Source organism: Wyeomyia smithii, chromosome 3 (genome assembly GCF_029784165.1).
Source record: "Wyeomyia smithii strain HCP4-BCI-WySm-NY-G18 chromosome 3, ASM2978416v1, whole genome shotgun sequence".
Lineage (NCBI taxonomy): Eukaryota > Metazoa > Arthropoda > Insecta > Diptera > Culicidae > Wyeomyia > Wyeomyia smithii.
This window is the reverse complement of record NC_073696.1, coordinates 193,050,362-193,069,347: the sequence shown is the minus strand read 5'-3', so window position 1 is coordinate 193,069,347 and position 18,986 is coordinate 193,050,362. Positions and strand designations below refer to the sequence as shown.

At 38.0% G+C, this 18,986-nt stretch overlaps 1 protein-coding gene across 1 annotated transcript; it reads right to left on the bottom strand.

The window, feature by feature from the left end:
• Positions 1 to 1,326: 1,326 nt before the first annotated feature.
• LOC129728091 (organic cation transporter protein-like) lies at positions 1,327 to 18,213 on the bottom strand. Its single transcript, XM_055686476.1, has 6 exons — positions 17,312 to 18,213; positions 5,112 to 5,514; positions 4,102 to 4,670; positions 3,775 to 3,949; positions 2,369 to 2,514; positions 1,327 to 2,163 (listed from the first exon to the last, which is right to left on the bottom strand). The coding sequence occupies exons 1-6, from the start codon at positions 17,633 to 17,635 to the stop codon at positions 1,999 to 2,001; spliced, it is 1,782 nt and encodes a 593-aa protein (XP_055542451.1). The 5' UTR covers positions 17,636 to 18,213; the 3' UTR covers positions 1,327 to 1,998.
• Positions 18,214 to 18,986: the final 773 nt, after the last annotated feature.

Genomic DNA, 18,986 nt, shown 5'->3' with positions numbered 1-18,986 from the left:
GTAGTAAGAGTGTTAAATCAACATAGAAATATTTATTGCTCCTAAAAACTACTCCATGCCGAAGTTGGTTACATTTTCTTGATTAAATCTGCAAAATTTTGTGTTTTATTTACAAGGGAGCCCTCCCTTTCAGATGAGATCCCAAACTATCATAATAACAATACCTGGTTTCAAAAACCCTGCATCTAAATTTCCACGCTGATTGATGAGACTTTATAGTTTTTTGAGTTTGAAGAAGATATCATTTTGTTATATTAGTTCATTGTATTGAATCACGATCACACGAATTTATATCATAAAATGACATCTGTTTCAAACAACTTTGCTGTATTACTTCCACTATCTTAGATTCACAGAAGCGTCGTGTTATAGAATCTACTGAATTTGATTTGCTTTCTCTGCAATGTGATCACGGAGCCTCTGAAACCACTTTCAGTTCTTACTGGTTTTGGATGTTGCAAGTAACAAGTTTTCGATCGTTTGGGTTTATTTGTTTCTGTGTAAAAGAAATGCTTAATAAAAATGCTCATTTTTGGAGTAAAATTGTGTAACAATTCGTAACGCTCTAGGGTGCCCACGCCCCCCTCACCTATATGAGCGTTACGTTATTTATAGATGTCGCCTTAGCTTTTCGTGATGTAAAAAAAAAAATTTCTGGAACACTTTGTGATAAGGTCTTAAGTCTAAACGTAAATAAAACGAGTGAGAGATGATTTGTGCTTGTGAAATACGAGCGATTTAACTCTCACTCGTTTTGTTTACATTAAGACATACGACATTATCACAAAGTACCTAGTCGAGATTTGTGAAAAGTATGTTCTACACGAACTTGAGTTGAACAACCCGCCATGTTATTTGAGACTATCCAATTCCGATGTTTTTATTTTCAAGCATATCTCTACAGCACATGTGATGCAAAACTGTCATAACTTATTACCACATTTATATTATAGCGATTGAAGTGATATAAACCATGTTTTTTAAGTATCCTTGAAGTATAACGATAAGCAAATTATTCTACGCTTATCTGTATAATTACCATCTCTTAAGCAGGTATTAGACGAAGCGAATATTTGCAATTTTTGGTACGATTTTTATTTGCACACAATAAAATCCGTACCAAAAATAGCAAATATTTGCTTCGTGTAATACCTGCTTTAGTGACCGAAAACGTACATCTATCAACGGTCATTGCTCTAATGAACAATCCAAATTCTTGCGTCAAATGAAGATTGAAATCTAGCATTATAGGGGGAACCAAATGAGTGAAATAATAACTTGTAGTATCACTAAAATTCTTTATTCAAACTAACTACTGTTGTTAAGTATCATATCTGTATATTTTATAGCTAGCAGACAATTACGCTCAATTCTTGGTCAATGTATTAGCACCAATCAAAGTATTCTATTCTATAACAAGAGTCATGTTAGTTGTTTGACTATACATTAAAAGCAGTTCTTAGAGAAAAATCCTTATTTTAGTAACCTGACTAATCATTTGAGTAGCTTTCTTGCTTTCCAACACTAAATCACACTATAAAAAGGTACCGTGGAATGTGGTGAAATTGATCAGTGGGGTGAAATTGATCACCTGAAAATTCGTGATAAAAAATACTAATCAACTTTTGCATGATTCACATACCTGTCAAAGTTAACTCTTGCATGTCCGGTGCAATTTTTCAAAAAACACATTGCCAAAAGATTGTATGGATTTCAATGGTGATCAATTTCACCCTAATTTACCTCATAGTACCTTATAGAATAATCGAATTTATTTCATGAAGTAGACGGTAGAAATTTCACCAATAGCCATAGAGGCTTACTGGAGCACATACCAGTACTTGTTTTAAAATTATGCTATTTCGGGAAAAATGTACATGAAGCTAGTTAATTGGATTATAAAAATTGATTAATTGTTATAAAAATTGATCAATTTCACCCCGTTCCATGGTATCTGCTAGTTTCTCTTTATTTCCCAGTAATCATAGAACGGAACAACTAGTCGATTTGATCATTAGCAGATGTTTTGATGATGCTAGACGTGTTTTCATTTCCGCTTCGCTGACCGTGAGATTGCTTATCGTTGAGTGCAAGAAGTGACACAGCTCCTGCTAAACTACACATCCCCATCACCGTCAGTGGCAAATATTGGCCCGTGCTTTCCTGGAAAAAAGTGATAAACAGTACATGTACTAGGATTTCCTTTAACGTGGTAATTAAAAGTGCAGTTGTATCTTTTAATTAGTTCGAAATCTAAGAATAACAAAACCGACGTTGAATCATATAAATTTGAGATACATCTTACACAACAACAGTTATTCGATTTCAATTTGACCCTTGTAATTTTGCATTTTATTGCTTTACTTACAAGTAACCACATATAAGGCACAATAATTAGCGCTATTCCGGCGGCAAAGTTTCCTGCTCCAACGCCAAGGTTTCGCATAGTAGTTGGATAGTAGCCTGCCGTGAAAGTGGAGATGATTGCATTGCAGGCACCTGTAGCACATTTAGCTGTTGAAAAGCGACACAAGACAATTTTTGAGAGATTAATTTTTATGCTCACGCATAAACTATTTTAGCATATAATGTTTACCTTCAATAGTAAATTTAAAATGAGATAGCGTCAATTATGAGTAACTGCAGACAGTTGCGAACTCAGTTCTCTGGTTAGAGAGTCTACACCGTTCATACATAAGTTAGCATCGACTATGTGTTGATACACTAATGAATGTACCGTTGTTATTTTTTTTTTGTAACGCGCAATGAACCAATTCCGGACGGTTGTAATAAAACGATTTTCAATGGCAAACGCATGGTGCAATATTCAAACGTCCTCTTTGCCAAACATGGAAAAACGGAAACGATCCGGATGACTACGTTCAGCATGGTCGCAAAACAAGTACTAGTTCCACAATTAAATTAAACTATTGATTGCTCATGTTAAACTGCTATCTGACAATTTCCAATCGCAATATTGCTTCACGTGAATAGTTTCAAATCACTGGAAGCGTAGATTTGTCATCCTTTACTACTTGACCAAATTCTGCAGTGTTCATATTTCAAACACTGCACTGAAACATTATCTTCAAAGGAATATTGATCAATTCAAATTGCGCTTTTTTTTTATTCAAGTAACTTTTTTGTAAAGTTTAACTTCAACTTTGGTGAATTGATTTCATCATATCAACATGTTCGATAAACAATTCTGGTCGGTACACTTCTGTGAGATTGCTAAATATTTATAATTTATTTTCAATCGCTTGCACACAATCGATTGTTGCAGAGAGAAAAGAGATTACCTACGAATAGTTTGAAGGTATAATTATTATTGATCTTCGAATTTTAATTTTTAAATAAAATGAGCGGACTCTGCAATATTTTTGCGTACTGCAAAGTCGTCTTTTCTGTCATTACACATGACATGATATATCCATTAGATGAGATATACTGAGGTTGCGTTATCCGCTCTTGTAAAAACACGGATAAATGCTCGAGTATTTCACAGAAGTTGATGAACTAATTAATTTAAGAAAAATGCGCTGTCACATTTTTTGGCACGTTAGCACGCGGAGGGTGAACGATCTGGTTACACTTTTTTCATTAGATCCGACGTGGATCTATGCATCCGCAAAGCTTCACAAACCTAAACAGCTCTCAGTGGCTATACTATGAACAGAAGATTAGCTAAGGTTATGTGAGCCTAAATAGCTACATGCATAATCGTTTCTACTAGTAGCACAAGCCTGCTTTGAAGACGAAAAAACAACTCACCTATCAGAGCCAACATTATAATAATCCAAAGATTGCCATCCGGAACGAAATTCATCACAATGCATGCGATGCCGGCAACGGTCATGTAAAGGAATAAATTAATCCATAATCCGAGCTTTAGCACGGCGATAATGCTCAGGCATATTGTAGCCGCTTCAACGGCACCTGCCAGGACCTGTTTGACACCGCCGATTGAACAAAAATAAAAATTATATGGCTTATTACGTATGGATAAAAAAGAAAAGAAGTATTGCTATTTTAGCCATCAAATGTGTTTGTTATGCAATCGACAGTAATAAGATAATTAATTTAATGAACAAAACATACCGTATTCAAATAAATGTCTCCCCCGAGATGGCCTAGATGAAGTGTTATTCCACAGTACAGCACTATGATTGCAAACCATATGACCAGCATTGTTAACGTTGTATAGAAGTATTTCTTCCGGAATAGATCCAGAATGGACACTATTTCTTTACTAGGTTCAGAGCTAGGAGCTATTAATGTCTTCTCGTAGTTCAGTGGAAGTAACCGACCATTCATTCTGGCTGCAGTATCGATTAGTCGTTTCAACTCCTCAGTCCGTCCCTTCGCCAGCAGCCACCGGGGTGATTCTGGTAACCAGTACCACATCAGAAGCAGCACAGCTCCGGGAGTAGTAATAATAAACTGCATAAGTCTCCATTCACGTGTATAGAATGCAATCCCCGCGGTAAATGTGTAGGAAATTGCGACAGGTAGGATATTCAGGATGCCAATTACTGTACGAGGTTTGCCACTAACGAGTTCTACGACCAGCACAAAACCCACCACGGTAACGGACATTGAGGTGATACCGATTATCATACGTGCTACCATAAACATTTCCAAGGATCTGACTAAACCAATAAAATAGCCTGCAAAAGGAAATAAAACATCATTATTATGTTACTATACCTAATGACAGAAGCAACTGTCGCTTACTTCAATAAGAAATAAAAAAGGGTATTAAATTTGTTATACAAATTTCTAATTTATGGTTACAAACAAACAATTTAAGAAAAATCAGTTATCAATCTAGTTGAATTGCTACCAACCGCTTCGCCTTGCTACTCTTGGAACTTCGTTTATCGCCGCAGCAAAATTGTTAGGCAAATCGCTGAAATCACAATAATGTACCGTGCTAGTGATGTTGGAGAAAATTGCAACCCTTGGAACGTGATATTTAACTATTCACTCATCTCTATCACGTGGCATGCAGTAACAAACAGATATAACATATGCATGCTCTCCGATTATACTGAGTTACTACAAAATCTTACACTACTATGTTCCCACAGTTAGAAAGATAAACTCACCAGCGCTGGCTTGTACAATTGCGAATCCCATGAACGTATGCCGTCGACCAAATTGATCCGATATCCATCCACTTGTCACACTGCCCAAAGCAGCCCCAACCAGGTAACACATCTCTACGATGCTGTTCAGATGATTCTTGTCGCAAACCAAACCAAATTCGCTGATAATGGTAGAGCCAAAAACGCTCGCGTCAAACTCATAACCACTGCAACTGATTTGCTCTAACGAGGACGCATTTACCGTGAGGAAGTAATCGGTGAAGTTCAACACGCTCAGCTGATGATAGGGTGCGTTGACAAGTGAACATCGACCCCCTTCCGGCTGCGTTAGGTTGCGCCACAACTGCAACGGTACTGCGCGCAGATGAGCGGGTCGGGCACACCAATGTTCGCGATCCACGGCCTGTTGAGGGGTAGTTTTGATGCCGGTTGTAGAGAGAGAAAATAAATACAGTCAGTTAATTAGCACGTTTTTTCCTACTAGAAAAAATACACACGCAAAACTTTTCCTTATTACTTTAGAAGCAATAGCGCAAAATTGCCTTTTGGGTAACAAACCTATTACTTAAAAGGCAATAAAATTCTTCCCCAGTCAAGTAACAACACATACTGCCATATATTTAGCATGTGTTACGGGAGTACGACTATCTAATAATGGTCGTTTCAACCACATGCAAGATTTTTTGCAAGAGCATCCGCAGCCCGTGTTCATTATTAGCAAAGCAAAAAAAGCAAAGCCTTGGTGCTACATTCCGATTCGGAACTCGACCTTCTGTTTATTAAACACAGACTTCGCAGCCAACTGTTAAGTGTACAGGACAATTGCGGGGCCAGCGCTACGATCCTACTAACACTAACAATCTCTCCCGAGCCGAGACTCGAACCTACGACAACTGGCTTGTTAGGCCAGCATTGTACCTCTAGACCAGCTGGGAGGGCGTTCATTATTAGCATCCTTTAAAAAATCACATACATTGCCTACTTTATAACTTAAAATGTAAGTCATAGGACAAAAAATGTAAATAGTTCATGAAGTTATTGTGAACTCATTTTCAACCGTTATGTGCTCGACGGGGTACCCGTGTACCTTTTCAGATTTCATAAGACGAAATGACATAGTTAGCTGTAATCAAAAGTGATAAAACTCTGTGACATCTCAAAGCTCATTAAAAGGCAACTTTTGATAACATTAGTTTTTATATAGTAACAAGGGAACGAGGATTTGTTGAATTTCTTTACCCTTTACATGCCCGACAGGGTACCCGGGTACCCACAAATTCAAATTCTTTTAACTTCGACAATTTTCATCCGACTTCAATAGATTTAGCACCAAAAGATTCTTTTCTTTTAAAACTTTTCTATTTTAAAATTAATGTCAGCGGTCGGCATCATTCCGATTCGATGATATTCGGCCTGTTTTGGTTTTTTTCCAGAAACCGAAAGTATCTATTTTGATGTTTAAAATGGCCACTGAGGTCGTTTCCAGCTCTTTGGACATCAGCCTAATTCCGAAGATACTCAGATGAGGTATACATTGTAATTATTACCAATAGTATTGTCATGTCAAATATTCATAAAAATCCTCAGTTTCAGATCATATTCCCGAAAAACTGGATTGCCGGGCATCGTTGACATTAATTTCAAAGTAGATAAGTTGCTGAATTTTTTTGTGCTAAAACTATTAAAATCGAATTAAAATTGCCAAAGTTACAAAAATTTCAATCTGTGGGTACCAGGGCAGGGTACCCTGTCGGGCATGTGAGGGTGTTTTTTTCTGTCGAGCACATAACGGTTGAAAAAAACGGAGCATAGCCTTGGCGCTACATTAAGATTAGGAGTGCCTCTTTTTCCACAACACCTATTGTCATTGTGGTAAATGGCTGAACACTTGTAACTTGAGACGCTGTAGTCATTCACCTCTGTCCAGCAATGGTGTACAAAAATGGTGCAATGGTATCCAGCGAAACGAGGTGCTACTGAATACGAGTAACCTTAGCGGGGTTCGAGTAACCAACCCGCGGCGGAAACTTTGGTCGTATGCTCACTGGGAAGAGAGGGTCGTACGCGGTTGTGTCCCAAAGTTAGGGGGGCGTCAAACAGTGTCTGACCCAGAGCAGGCGGCTGAATATAAGTACTGTATTCCAGCCCCATCAGCAAGATATACAGTCATGGAGAAAAAAATAAATACACTTGCAGTGTTGGATGATTTTTCGTATTTGCGCAGTGATTTAATTGTTGTATGATGTTATGTTACGTCATTAAGATCTGCAGACACTCTTTCGAAAGAAGAACGGAGAAATGACTGGAGAAATTTCTTTGTCGGTGATTCCGAAAATTTTTTGCGTGAGTTAGTGTTTTTAAAGTGGCGACAAAAATAAATACACTATTAAAATATATATATATACAAAACAATCCAATTTAGCTTTATTTCTCTACATATTGTTAGCAAAGTAATTTTTTACGGTACAAAACTCACTTTCAAAATTTTGTGGCCTGTTTTTTGTTTTAAAAAGCCATATTAAATCTTCGTGGAATGTTTACCACCAGGTTTTCACGAGTAGAAGCTGAACTAGCATTTCACGCTGCCTGTCCGACGTTCCATAAGTCTGTTATTATTCTTGGATGATGCTTCGCAGCCTAGACTTTCCCAATCTTCCATAGATTTAAATTAAATTAGGAGTCTGCGCTGGTCAAACTAATAATTTTATATTTTCGTTCGAAAATCATCTTCGTGTTTTCAATACTGTATGTTTAGGATCGTTATACTGCATAGAGATCCAGCAAAGTGGCATGTTTTCTTCGGCATATGGAAGCAAAACTGACCACCTAGGTACACAGGAAATTTTATGCTACTTCGAAAGCGACACATTTTGGCAAGAACTGAATTTTCTAAAAAGTTTTTGAACTAGGGTGCAACTAAATGGCACATCGTGTTTTGGTCGGATGAGTCGAAATTTAAACTTTTTGTTTCAAACGGTCAGCAGCTGGTGAGAAGCCCGGTGAATACTGCCTTCAACGCACAATTAACCACGAAAGTAGTAAAATTTGGAAGTGACCACAAAACGGTGTAATACTGTTTTCTGATGCTGGTATGGAACCCATTGATTTTATAACATAGACTATGAATACTAACGACTGTGTAGATATTTTACGTGGCGCAATGCTTCCGTATGCCAAAGAAAACATGCATCTTCGTTGGAGTGTAACGATCCTGAACATACAGCATTGAAAACACGAAGATGACTTCTGGAACGTCGGACAGGCAGCGTGAAATGCTAGTTCAGCTTCTACTCGTGAAAACCTGGTGGTAAACAAACACTAACTCACGCAAAAAATTTTCGGAATCACCGACAAAGAAATTTCTCCAATCATTTCTCCGTGCCTCTTTTAAAATCAGTGCGCAAATACGAAAAATTATCCACACTGCAAGTGTATTTATTATTTTCTCCATGACTGTAGGTATCACGACCCTGGTCAAGTAGCATACCGAAACATCCGTTAACCACGAACAATTAGAGCAATTAGAAATACGGAAAAGATCAATCGGCAAAGACCTAGGCAACGAACACGGAAACGGCAAACGGTAAACGATTGGTAATTGGGTACTTGAAACGTCTGATCTCCTGTGATTTCCTGTGCCGGTGATGCGTAATAACAAGGATAGCAACCTGCTTATACTTTCAGGCGCTTTTGAACGGTAAGGAGCAAGATGAGCCAAACAAAAACAGGATGTAGATTATGAGCGACGAACAAGCCGTGGAGCCACCAAAACAGGACGAGATTAAAAAGTGATTAGTGAGCTGAAAAACGGTAAGGCCGCTGGGAACGCTCAAAAAGTTGCGGGAGTATAGCTTGCAGACTCACCATCTGTTTGAAGATTTTTAGGCGGCATACTACTCAGTGATATCTTCCAGATGCTCTCAAGGCACAATGCTGGCCTAATAAGCCAGTAGTCGTAGGTTCGAGTCTCGGTCTGGGAAAGACTGTTAGTGTCAGTAGAATCGTAGCGCTAGCCCCGCAATTTGTCCTGTACACTAAACAGTCAGCTGCGAAGTCTGTGTATAAAAAAAGAGAAGGTCAAATTTCGAATCGGAATGTAGCACCAAGGCTTTGCTTTTTACTACTTAGTGAAAAGAAACGAGCTGAGGCAGATTATGCTGAAACACGGTTTCCCGGCGAAAATTAAGCTGAGTCGTATGACGCTGGAGGGATCGTAATCATGCGTGCGTATAGCGTTGCGTTCGTGACGTTAAATGGACTGAAGCAGGGTGATGCGCTCTCCAACTTACTGAGAGGGAAACGGCGAGATTGGGACTTCTCATTAACTCTGTCAAAAGAAATGGTAGCCGCTAGGCTTTGCCATCCCGGGAACGATTTCCCGGGAATTACCTTTTCCCGGAATTCCCGGAATTCCCGGGAACAGAAATATTGATTCCCGGGATTCCAGGATTCCCGAGCTCTTCAAAAAAATTTCGCTAAATTAAATATAATTTCCCATACAATTTTGCAATAAAACTTAATATACTATCAAAACACAAATTTTGAAACCAGTGAATCAATGCGACCAGAAATAAATAATTTATTAAAAACTCAGTCAGCGTAATTTGGGTCGGGGCCGCAATTTCACACGAAAAATCATCTCTGAGAATAATTACTTATACATTTAAATACATTTAAAGATTATTAATTATTCTATCATTTCCTTACAGTTTTTCTCTGTCTTTCAAAGAATACTACCGAGAGACTGAATAACGATCTAGGGTAGGGAACGGCTTAAGCAGCAGCGCCTATTTTAAGCAGTCGAAGAAAACAGGCCTCAAACTCCTGCATTTTGATCAATATCGACAATTTCAATGATGGAAACGAAAACTTTGATTGTCTAGCTGTCTTACGAATATAAGAAATACCGTTAATCACAAAGAAATCTGTGAACAATTGCAATTGAATCAAATCGACCTATATTGCAGCCATTCAGGAGCCACTTTGGGTGCTGCAAAAAAACGCCTGCAAAACAGATGGAAACTGCTTAAAATAGGTTCGGGGTGATTGGAACTGTGTCCCTCGATTGGTACCTTTGATTGATGATTATTAAAGTTTGCTAACTTAGTTTTACAATCTGAAAACAATTTCTGACAGAGAAAACGATAGCGAACAGATTGATATACTACTGTTTGCGTTTCACCCAACGCATTTCGAGTATTTCGTCTGAATACACAGGCGGTTCCTAAAGCTGCTTAGAATATGTTCCGTACCCTAGTTGAACTATCAAAATTCTTACATGGAATCCTACATTCTCTCTAATCAATTGTGATACCAATTCCAATAGGGTTTGTTATGCCAATGAAAACTAGATTTATGCAATTTATTTTTTGAAAATAATTTGCATCGTGTAATGGCATAGTAAATATATTTCATAAAAATTAGCGAAGAGGCTCTGATGTAAACTTGAATATGTTTTGTTTTGTAATTCGTTTTTGATGCAAATTGATAATGAAATTGTAAACGATTTTTAGATACTTTTTATTATTAAACTTCTTTTAAAATCTCATTTTTGCTAAGAAATTTTTTCCATTCCCGGTTCCCGGGAATTCCCGGGAAACGAGATTTTTTATTCCCGTTTCCCGGGAATATTGCAAACCCTAGTAGCCGGCAGGGAGCATGTAAGTTGCGGTGTTGCTAGTGGTGAAGTGGAGATTGATGGGGAACGATTTGAAGTGGATGATGGATTCGTTTATATTGGTACGTTTGTAACATGTAACAATGATATGAGCAGTGAAGTGAAACGACGAGTTGCTGCTGCAAACAGGGCCTTCTATGGACTACGTAACTAGCTAAGGTCCCGTAGTTTGTGAACTCGCACAAAACTAGTGCTTTTTTAACGATACGTGGCGGTAAATTTAAAAATGGTGTGTGGCACAGGCAAATGAGTCACGAGTTGTACCAGGTAGAGATAGTTTGAAAACCCGAAACCCGAGCCCGACCGTACCCGACGGGTTCGGGTCGGGTGCGGGTTTGAAAATGTTTGAAAGTGTCGGGTACGGGTCGGGTTCGGGTTTTGTGAAAAAAATATTTTCGGGTTCGGGTCGGGTTCGGGTTTGAAAATGTCGGGTTCAGGTCGGGTTTGAGTATGAAAACCCGAAACCCGACTATAAAATCTAGGGTTCGGGTCGGGTTCGGGTTTCACAATTTTGGGTTCGGGTCGGGTTCGGGTTTCAAAGAAATAAAATTTTCGGGTTCGGGTCGGGTTCGGGTTTGAACAAAAAAATTAGTTTCGGGTTCGGATCGGGTACGGGTTTGAAAAACATCAAACCCGACCCTCTCTAGTACCAGGTATACAAACACGCTGATGTAGTGAAGGAAATAAAGCGTGACAGCCTTCAGTGGTCTGGACACGTAGCCAGAAAATTTGACGAGAGAGCCGCCAATATTTTTTTCAGCGGAGAACCAGGAAAACGGCCTCGCACTCGGTGAATGTACGCGATGGAAGAAGATGTACAATCTGCTGGTGTGCGAGGACAACGAGGGAGATTCGGTTTAACATCCAATGGTTATCAACTGGAGGAGTGGTTGCAAAGTACTCGCAGAAAGTTGATGAGCAAGTTGGAAGGGTCCCAAACGCCTACTGGAGCTATATCCACAGTACGATAATCACCACAGCGCGAGAAATTTTGGACCCTACTGCGACTGCCACGTCCAACGATTAGTTTGACACTCAGTGACAGCGAGCGACGGATGAGAAGAACCGCGCCAGAGGTCATATGTTGGTTACGACCCAAGTAACAATTCTATAGCTACTTGGTTTTCTAACGGTTTTATCACAGCATTGAATATTACCATCGGTTTTATGGCGGTTAAACCCGTTGCCAAAAATAGCAAGTCGTAATGAACACTGATAGCTGTCAATAAAACTCTAATAAAACTTACAATAAAACCGGCAATAGTCAATGCGATTTTGCTTTATTATTGGTTTTATTATTACTATCTATTGCCCCACAAAACCACTCCAGCTTGCTGTCATATAACATAGAAATCAGTTTTATTGCGGTCATTTAAAATCTAAAAAACTACTAGTTGACTATGAAAATTATCTCATAAAATTGTAATAAGTGCCCACTTTCAACCTGACTAACTTGTAAACAAATATATGCAGGCAATGATATACTTACAGGTGAGACAAAAGCGGCTTAGTTGGTTTAGTGTGATGCAGAATTCTGTCGCAGTCTCCGTAAGATGTGTGTAAAATTAGTGAACCTATATATTAGAGAAATGACAAGGCACTCACCGTTGAGGCAACTGTCAACATCAAAACGGGCGAGCTGTATAATTTTGCATTGCCGTTATCCGTTTTGATGTTGACAGTTGCCGTAACGGTGAGTGCCTTGTCATTTCTTGTCGTGTCTTGTCATTTCTCTAATATACAGGTTCCCTATGTAGAATGCTTTAGAGCATCTTGCAGCGCATTTGTGAACTTTGATGACGTAAAACTCCAAAAATCTAATAAAGTAACACGGCAAACTTAGTATTAGTACCTAGTACTGTTCAGTAGTTTTTTTTTTTAAATTTTATCGCCAGTTTTGTCTTGTTTCGGTTGAAAATAATTTCTTATGTCGTTAAATTATGCGTCCTTAAAAATAAGGTAGGGGCAAGACACTACTGGTATATTCCGAAATATATTCAATTTTCAATTAAACTATATGTGTATCGTTGCATATTTCGTGCTCTCTATTTATATCAAAGCTCGTTGATTCCTCATTGTCGTCGGTGTGATGTCAGATTTTTCTTAAAAATAAAGTTGTCTAGGCCCCAGGGATTTACCATATTTTTCTCTGATAATAGAGGCATCCAACCTTTGCCGCACCTTACAACCTATATATCATTGAACTAGGCTTATTGCGGCTACGATTGATACCAACTAATTACCAACCGCGCCACACAGTGCGTTGAATGTATGGGAACGCGGGACAAAAATCAAAACAGCCATTCTAGTTTATTTTTCAATTGGTGTGACACGAAAAATGTTTAGTACCGATGAGAGCTACTATTTGCAAAATTGACGCATGTCAAATTCGTCATCGCAAAAATGTCTCAAACGCCAATTTTTTGTACAGAAGCATAGAATGATAATTTTTCAAAAATATTATCCAAAAGCATATTAAAATAATTTCTAGGCGATAAAAAAGTTACCTAAACGCCATCACATTCAGTTTTTATGATTATTTCTAATTAATTCTCTATTAATTGTGTTTATTTACGGCTTACTGTTGCAAAATATCTAGACATTGTTAATCCAGGAATCTTTTATGTGTTTTGCCCATAAATTACGTGTTATACATAAAAGTAATGGACATAATAACGACAAATTTCTCACTCTTGGTTCCAGAGGTATCATTTGCAAACGCGAATTTCGGTTGAAAGAGCAAACTTGAGCAATGGCAAGTTCGAGGGACATTCCAAATAAAAGGAAAAAGTGAAATTCAGAGAGGTACTTTGGGGTACTTTTTTTGACAATCGAATTTAAATCGAAAGTTTTTTTTTCTCTAAGCATAAATAAACATGATTAAGAAGCCTTTAACTTCCAAATGCGCTACGTTATGTCTCAATAGTAACATGTGTAATGCAGTAGTTACATGCCTCTACCGTTGCCATTTTGATTTTAACATGAAAAGATATAAAGTATCTTAAAAAATTAATTTGAAAACTAAGAAAATTTTTTAAAAATAACGTGTCACTTGAATAGTTGAAACCACTTCGCTGTATATGCGTGCCATAATCGTCTGAGTGAACTTGGGAGATTGATTATAACATTACAGTATGTCTCAAACATGTTTAAAACATACCAGCATATAGAATTGGTTCAATAAGAAAGATTTTTATCTATGGAACGTTGCACTGTGCGCCATATTGATATTTTTGAAACTTTTTATGATCTTGAAACGAAAATCGAATCGTCGTCTGACTAACAAAAAAATTGAACATTCAAAGTTGATTTTTATCTATCTCTGTATTAAAGAACACGGCTAGATTTTTTTTTTCTGAAAAACTGAGCTGAAACAATCCAATTCATTTTTGCTAACAATGAAATCATTTTTGAAAGCCCGTACTATTTTGATGGCGCATAAATTTTAAGCGCCTATGTTCTCAAAATGCACGAAAAAATTTCATGCGCATATGCTTGAGAGCTACAAAACCTACCAAAAACCCCTCTTTATTCCTTATCTTTCTACAATATCACCATTAAATAAAATCGATTGCACGATGATAACCAACACAGGTGAAAAATTTCTCCCGCGACAAGAGATTTCCTTATTAAAAAAAGTGGCGTGATGTTCTGGTGTGTGTGCAGGAACGGCACAACAAATCAGCTTATTACGGTTGCTGTCAAGCAATGAAAAGTTGAATTGGACTTATTGTGGCAAATAGCAGAGCGCAATAATGCAACCAAACTTATTGCGCTCTTAAAGAGGTATTGCCAGCTGCTTATAGTATGCGGTACTCTTTCCATGTGGTTTTAAAGCAGTTTTATTGCCATTCTTATAATTGCTTCAATAAGCTTGGCAAGGGTGGGCCACCTGGCTGTAAAGCAAACTTATAGCGGCTATCAGGAGGTTCTGATAGTATTTCTAGTTTTAACAGCAGTTTTGCGAAATTGGTCATGAAAACCAGTCTTTTAAATACAATACGACTTAAATTTTTACTTGGGGAATGTAACACGGCAGCGTGGAGGGAGATATCGAGCAGCTTGAGCCTCTTTCATTGGGAGCATCTACTTGCGAAGGCGGTGGGTTTCTTCTTCAAGCACAATGCGAGGAGCTTCTACAAAAAGATTAACGGTTTTTGGAACTTTAACGTGTCAGCCCCCGTCAGGTCCAACGACAGAAAGGGACACATGATTATCCATAAATCAGAGGTGGCCAGGCGTTAGAAACAACACTTTAGTTTGATGTGGAGCGGCAGTAGAATGGCAAAGAAGGAGCAGGATAAATATCATGAATTATGGAGAAGCTATAGATCCATCTTCCTTGGACAATTTGAAGAAAGAGCTGAAAAACTGCGAAGTGGCTGGAAAGGACGGCATTTCCGCCAAACTTTACAAAATCGGAAGGGAACAGCTGTATCGTGAGAGTGTCGTCTGACGAAGAATTGCCCTCGGACTGGTTAAGAGTGCTCATAACCCTGATGTACAATATATTATCGAGGCATAACTTTTCTCATTACCGTGTACACAATTCTCTTCCGCATCCTGTTTCAAATTTCAAGGTGGTTTTCGAGGGGGACTCTCCACTACAAACCAAGTATTCATCTTGCAACAAACCCACAATAAATTGCGAGAGTTCAGTTTGCATATTCTTCATACGTTCATAGATTTCAGGGTAACGTAAGATTTAGTTAGTTGAAATAAGTTATGGCGGATCATGTTTGAGCATGATTTCTCAAAAAAACTTATGAGACTGAAACGTGCCATCCTTAAAAAATCCACATCAAGTGTCAGGATATCCAGGTAGATATTGGACGCTTTCGTGACGTTAGATGGTTTAAAGCAGGGTAACAGAAGGCTAGCATGCAGAGAAATGACGCCACGTTTACGAAGTCTCACATGCCTCTAGGTTTTGCGGACGATATCGACATGTATTAACCGTAAAGCGGTGGAAGAGGTCTTCAGACCGTCGATAAAGAGGCGGATAGTGGCCGCAAACAGGGCCTTTTACACATTGCCTAACCAGCTGAGGCCCGCAGCTTGCGAGCTTGTACACAACTAGCACTCTTATAAAACACTGATTCCTCCGGTGACCCTTCATGGTCACGAAGCGTGAGCAATGAAAGAGGTTGATCGGCGGTCCGTACAAATTGAGTAAAAAGTCGCAGAAATCGAATGGTAGGTGTCTGATCTACGTAAAATGTCAGCAGATAAACCTATTTTAGTATTTTTGGGGAATTGGGGCAAAATCGACATTTTGCTGACATTTTACGTTGATCAGACACCTACCATTCGATTTCTGAGACTTTTTTACTCAAAAGAAGATATAATTTGACTACCACTTTAAGATATTAGCGAATTACCATTAATACTCAGAAATATTCGATATTATTTTGCTTTGTGAAATATACTAAAACTATGCCAAATTTTTTTCAAAAGATGGGTAAAAGGATGCTAATATGTGGACAAACTCTTAGAATTTTTATTTGGCCTCACTTTATTTGGCCTCAAAACAAAATGGCGTCGAAAAAACCACAAAAATTACCGGTTTCTCAAAAATTCAAAATGGCGCCATTGTTGCCCCTTAAGTTGAAATATGTTCAAACTCCGGGAAATTTATTTTCGCATCAAACTTCATCAAAAAATCATACATAGGAGCCAAGGCAAAAAAATTGTTGCACTGTGTAATCGCTGCCTAGCAAACATTGTACCCGCTTCTAATAAATAGCAATACTCTGGTAAAAACCGTAAGAGCATTGCGATGCATTTGACGTTGAACAGTAATGGAATTCAAGTAACTTTAATACCATTATCAAGCATTCGTTTACAAAACGCATAAGTGTTGGATGAATCTTTTTTCCATATTATTTAACAATAATCGCACAAACACAGCTTAAATATATATCATCAGCAGTGCGTTGGAAAGTTTCTTGAATCTCTGGTAGTTTTTATTCCCTTAATATGATTTAATACTAATTCAACGAACAATCAGGTCTTTCACCTCCCAAAGTAAGTAAGGTAAAAATAAAATCCTGCGTTGATTTTTCATCGATTAAGTTTGAAGAAATGTGTTCAAATAGCATTTTTTTCATATAAATAAATAAAAAAGACACCCTAATATCAAGCTTGAAGATTATAGATTATTCCACCTCCATATTAGATTGTTTTGCCGTTCATTAAAGTGGTACTTTTGCGCAATTAACTAATCACATTAATAAACAGGTGTCGATCTCCAAAGCGACAGCCGGTTTCAAATTGGCACCAGGAAATCGCCTAGTATAACTGGATTAAAGACATGTTTATTAATATCATGCCAATTTTTTCACTAGTTAGTCAGAGAGATCCACGATCATTTTCTAGGATGTCTCTTGTTCAGCTGTGCTGATGGAAGATTGATGCTGTTGTACGGGCGTAACCCTTACGTGCATGGTTACATTGAAGACAAATAATCTTAATCGAGCATTGAAGACAATTAATCTCAATTAGCGTAGTATTTAATTCTTACCTGAAACACCAAGCAGAAAAAGTGAAATGTGGTCGGAATCTGGAACAAACACAGCAAAAAAGTCCACAGAAATTGCCATCGTCCGTAGTGTCCAATGTATTCGGAAATAATATCACTGTCATCCTCAGAGTCTGCAACAATGGTAGAATCGTCTGTTCTCCGATAATCATTAACTATCTTATAATCCAGAGATGGGTATTTGACGTCGCCAACCTCAGCACTACCATCGAATGCAGCATTTGCTATTCCCTTTGATCTATCTTTGCTAATCATACAACCTATTTTGAAAACCTCTTCGGGCTCTAAGCGCTGAGAGATGCCCATTCCGGGGGACAAAATCTTAGTGATTTGCACCTGGCGTTAATTCACACATCCTATGTTGCATTGAAATCTATATGCTAATCATGCTTTTTCAATTTGCCGACTGAAATTTGTTGCTTATTGCCAACTGTCGTTGATGGAGACCAATCCCATTTTCATCACGTTAGTACGAAACAGATATTCAATTCCACTACTACTGTTTTATTCTTTATTGCCGAAATGATTACCAATAATTTGATTTTCGTTAATATATTTTGATGAATTACATATACATTGAGTTTATTGGCAATTTTCTTCTCTACGATTCGGACGTACTCAACTTACAAAAGAATACTCTAAGCTACCGTAAATCCATGTTAAAGGAAGTATCGGCACTGGACTGAATTGAATCGATTTTGCTCCGACCCGTAATATACCACTGGTAAACTACCACCTACTATTAAACGACAATATTCGATACTAACTGCTGCAACACTTTTCGATTGATGAAGTTATCGGGGAGATGAGGTCTTGTTATCACTGCAGTAACCGCCACAATCTATCACTGTAAACCACCTCATCGAGCTGACAATTCTAGACAACTAGCGTCAACACGATAGCGTTGTAATTGTCAACCGGGGCTGTAAGTAAGGAAGCTTGGCACCGGTTTCTGTCAAAGTTGTTATCGCTCTCAACTTGTCATCGGGTTAACTATTAGTCTACCACATCAACGGCTATCGATCAAGTCATATGTACTTATATCTAATAGTGTTGTGCTAGTTGCCGTTAAACATTCGTTAGTTTGCTAGTCAAGGAAAGCTGTGAGACACTAGCACAACGATGTGCTGCAATTAAAACCAATTTCATCTCACCTAACAGTGATTTTATATTCTACGAAAATTCATTCAAATGCAAATGCAAAAAATCAAATCACTAATATATACAGACACACGTACCTTTTAAGTCAGGTTCAACAACATTTTTTTATTTGCACGACGAGAGTTGTTTAAACCTGAAGATTTTAGGAACGAAATCATTGCCTTTCCTTGGTGACAACAGCAACCGACATACCTGCGTTAGAGAATGAAATCGTTGTGGAATGAATATGAAACAATAAATTTAAAATTCAAACATGCCATTACACCGTTAGCAGACTTTTGCTGCCGAGTGACAAGTGTTTGCTAAAACGATCTTTTTTTTTCAGATTGTTAACGAAATCGATGAAGCTGGTACCGCTATCAGAAGACTTAGGTAAGTTTTTCAATTTCCAATGGACTCATCTCATGATTGGTGGAAATATTAAATTATTTTTGTTTAATAAGGTATGTGCGATAGGGCGATCTTAATCAGTAAGGATTTTTTTTGATTTTCAACC

What these genes read in the sequence shown, in the direction of transcription:
- LOC129728091 (XM_055686476.1), bottom strand. Translation starts at nt 17,635, where the DNA reads ATGGGCATCTCTCAGCGCTTAGAGCCCGAAGAGGTTTTCAAAATAGGT. An exon ending in GAGACATTTATTTGAATACG is followed by an intron (nt 3,950 to 4,101) that starts GTATGTTTTGTT and finishes GGTGTCAAACAG; the next exon opens with GTCCTGGCAGGTGCCGTTGA. An exon ending in TGCCTTATATGTGGTTACTT is followed by an intron (nt 2,164 to 2,368) that starts GTAAGTAAAGCA and finishes ACTTTTTTCCAG; the next exon opens with GAAAGCACGGGCCAATATTT.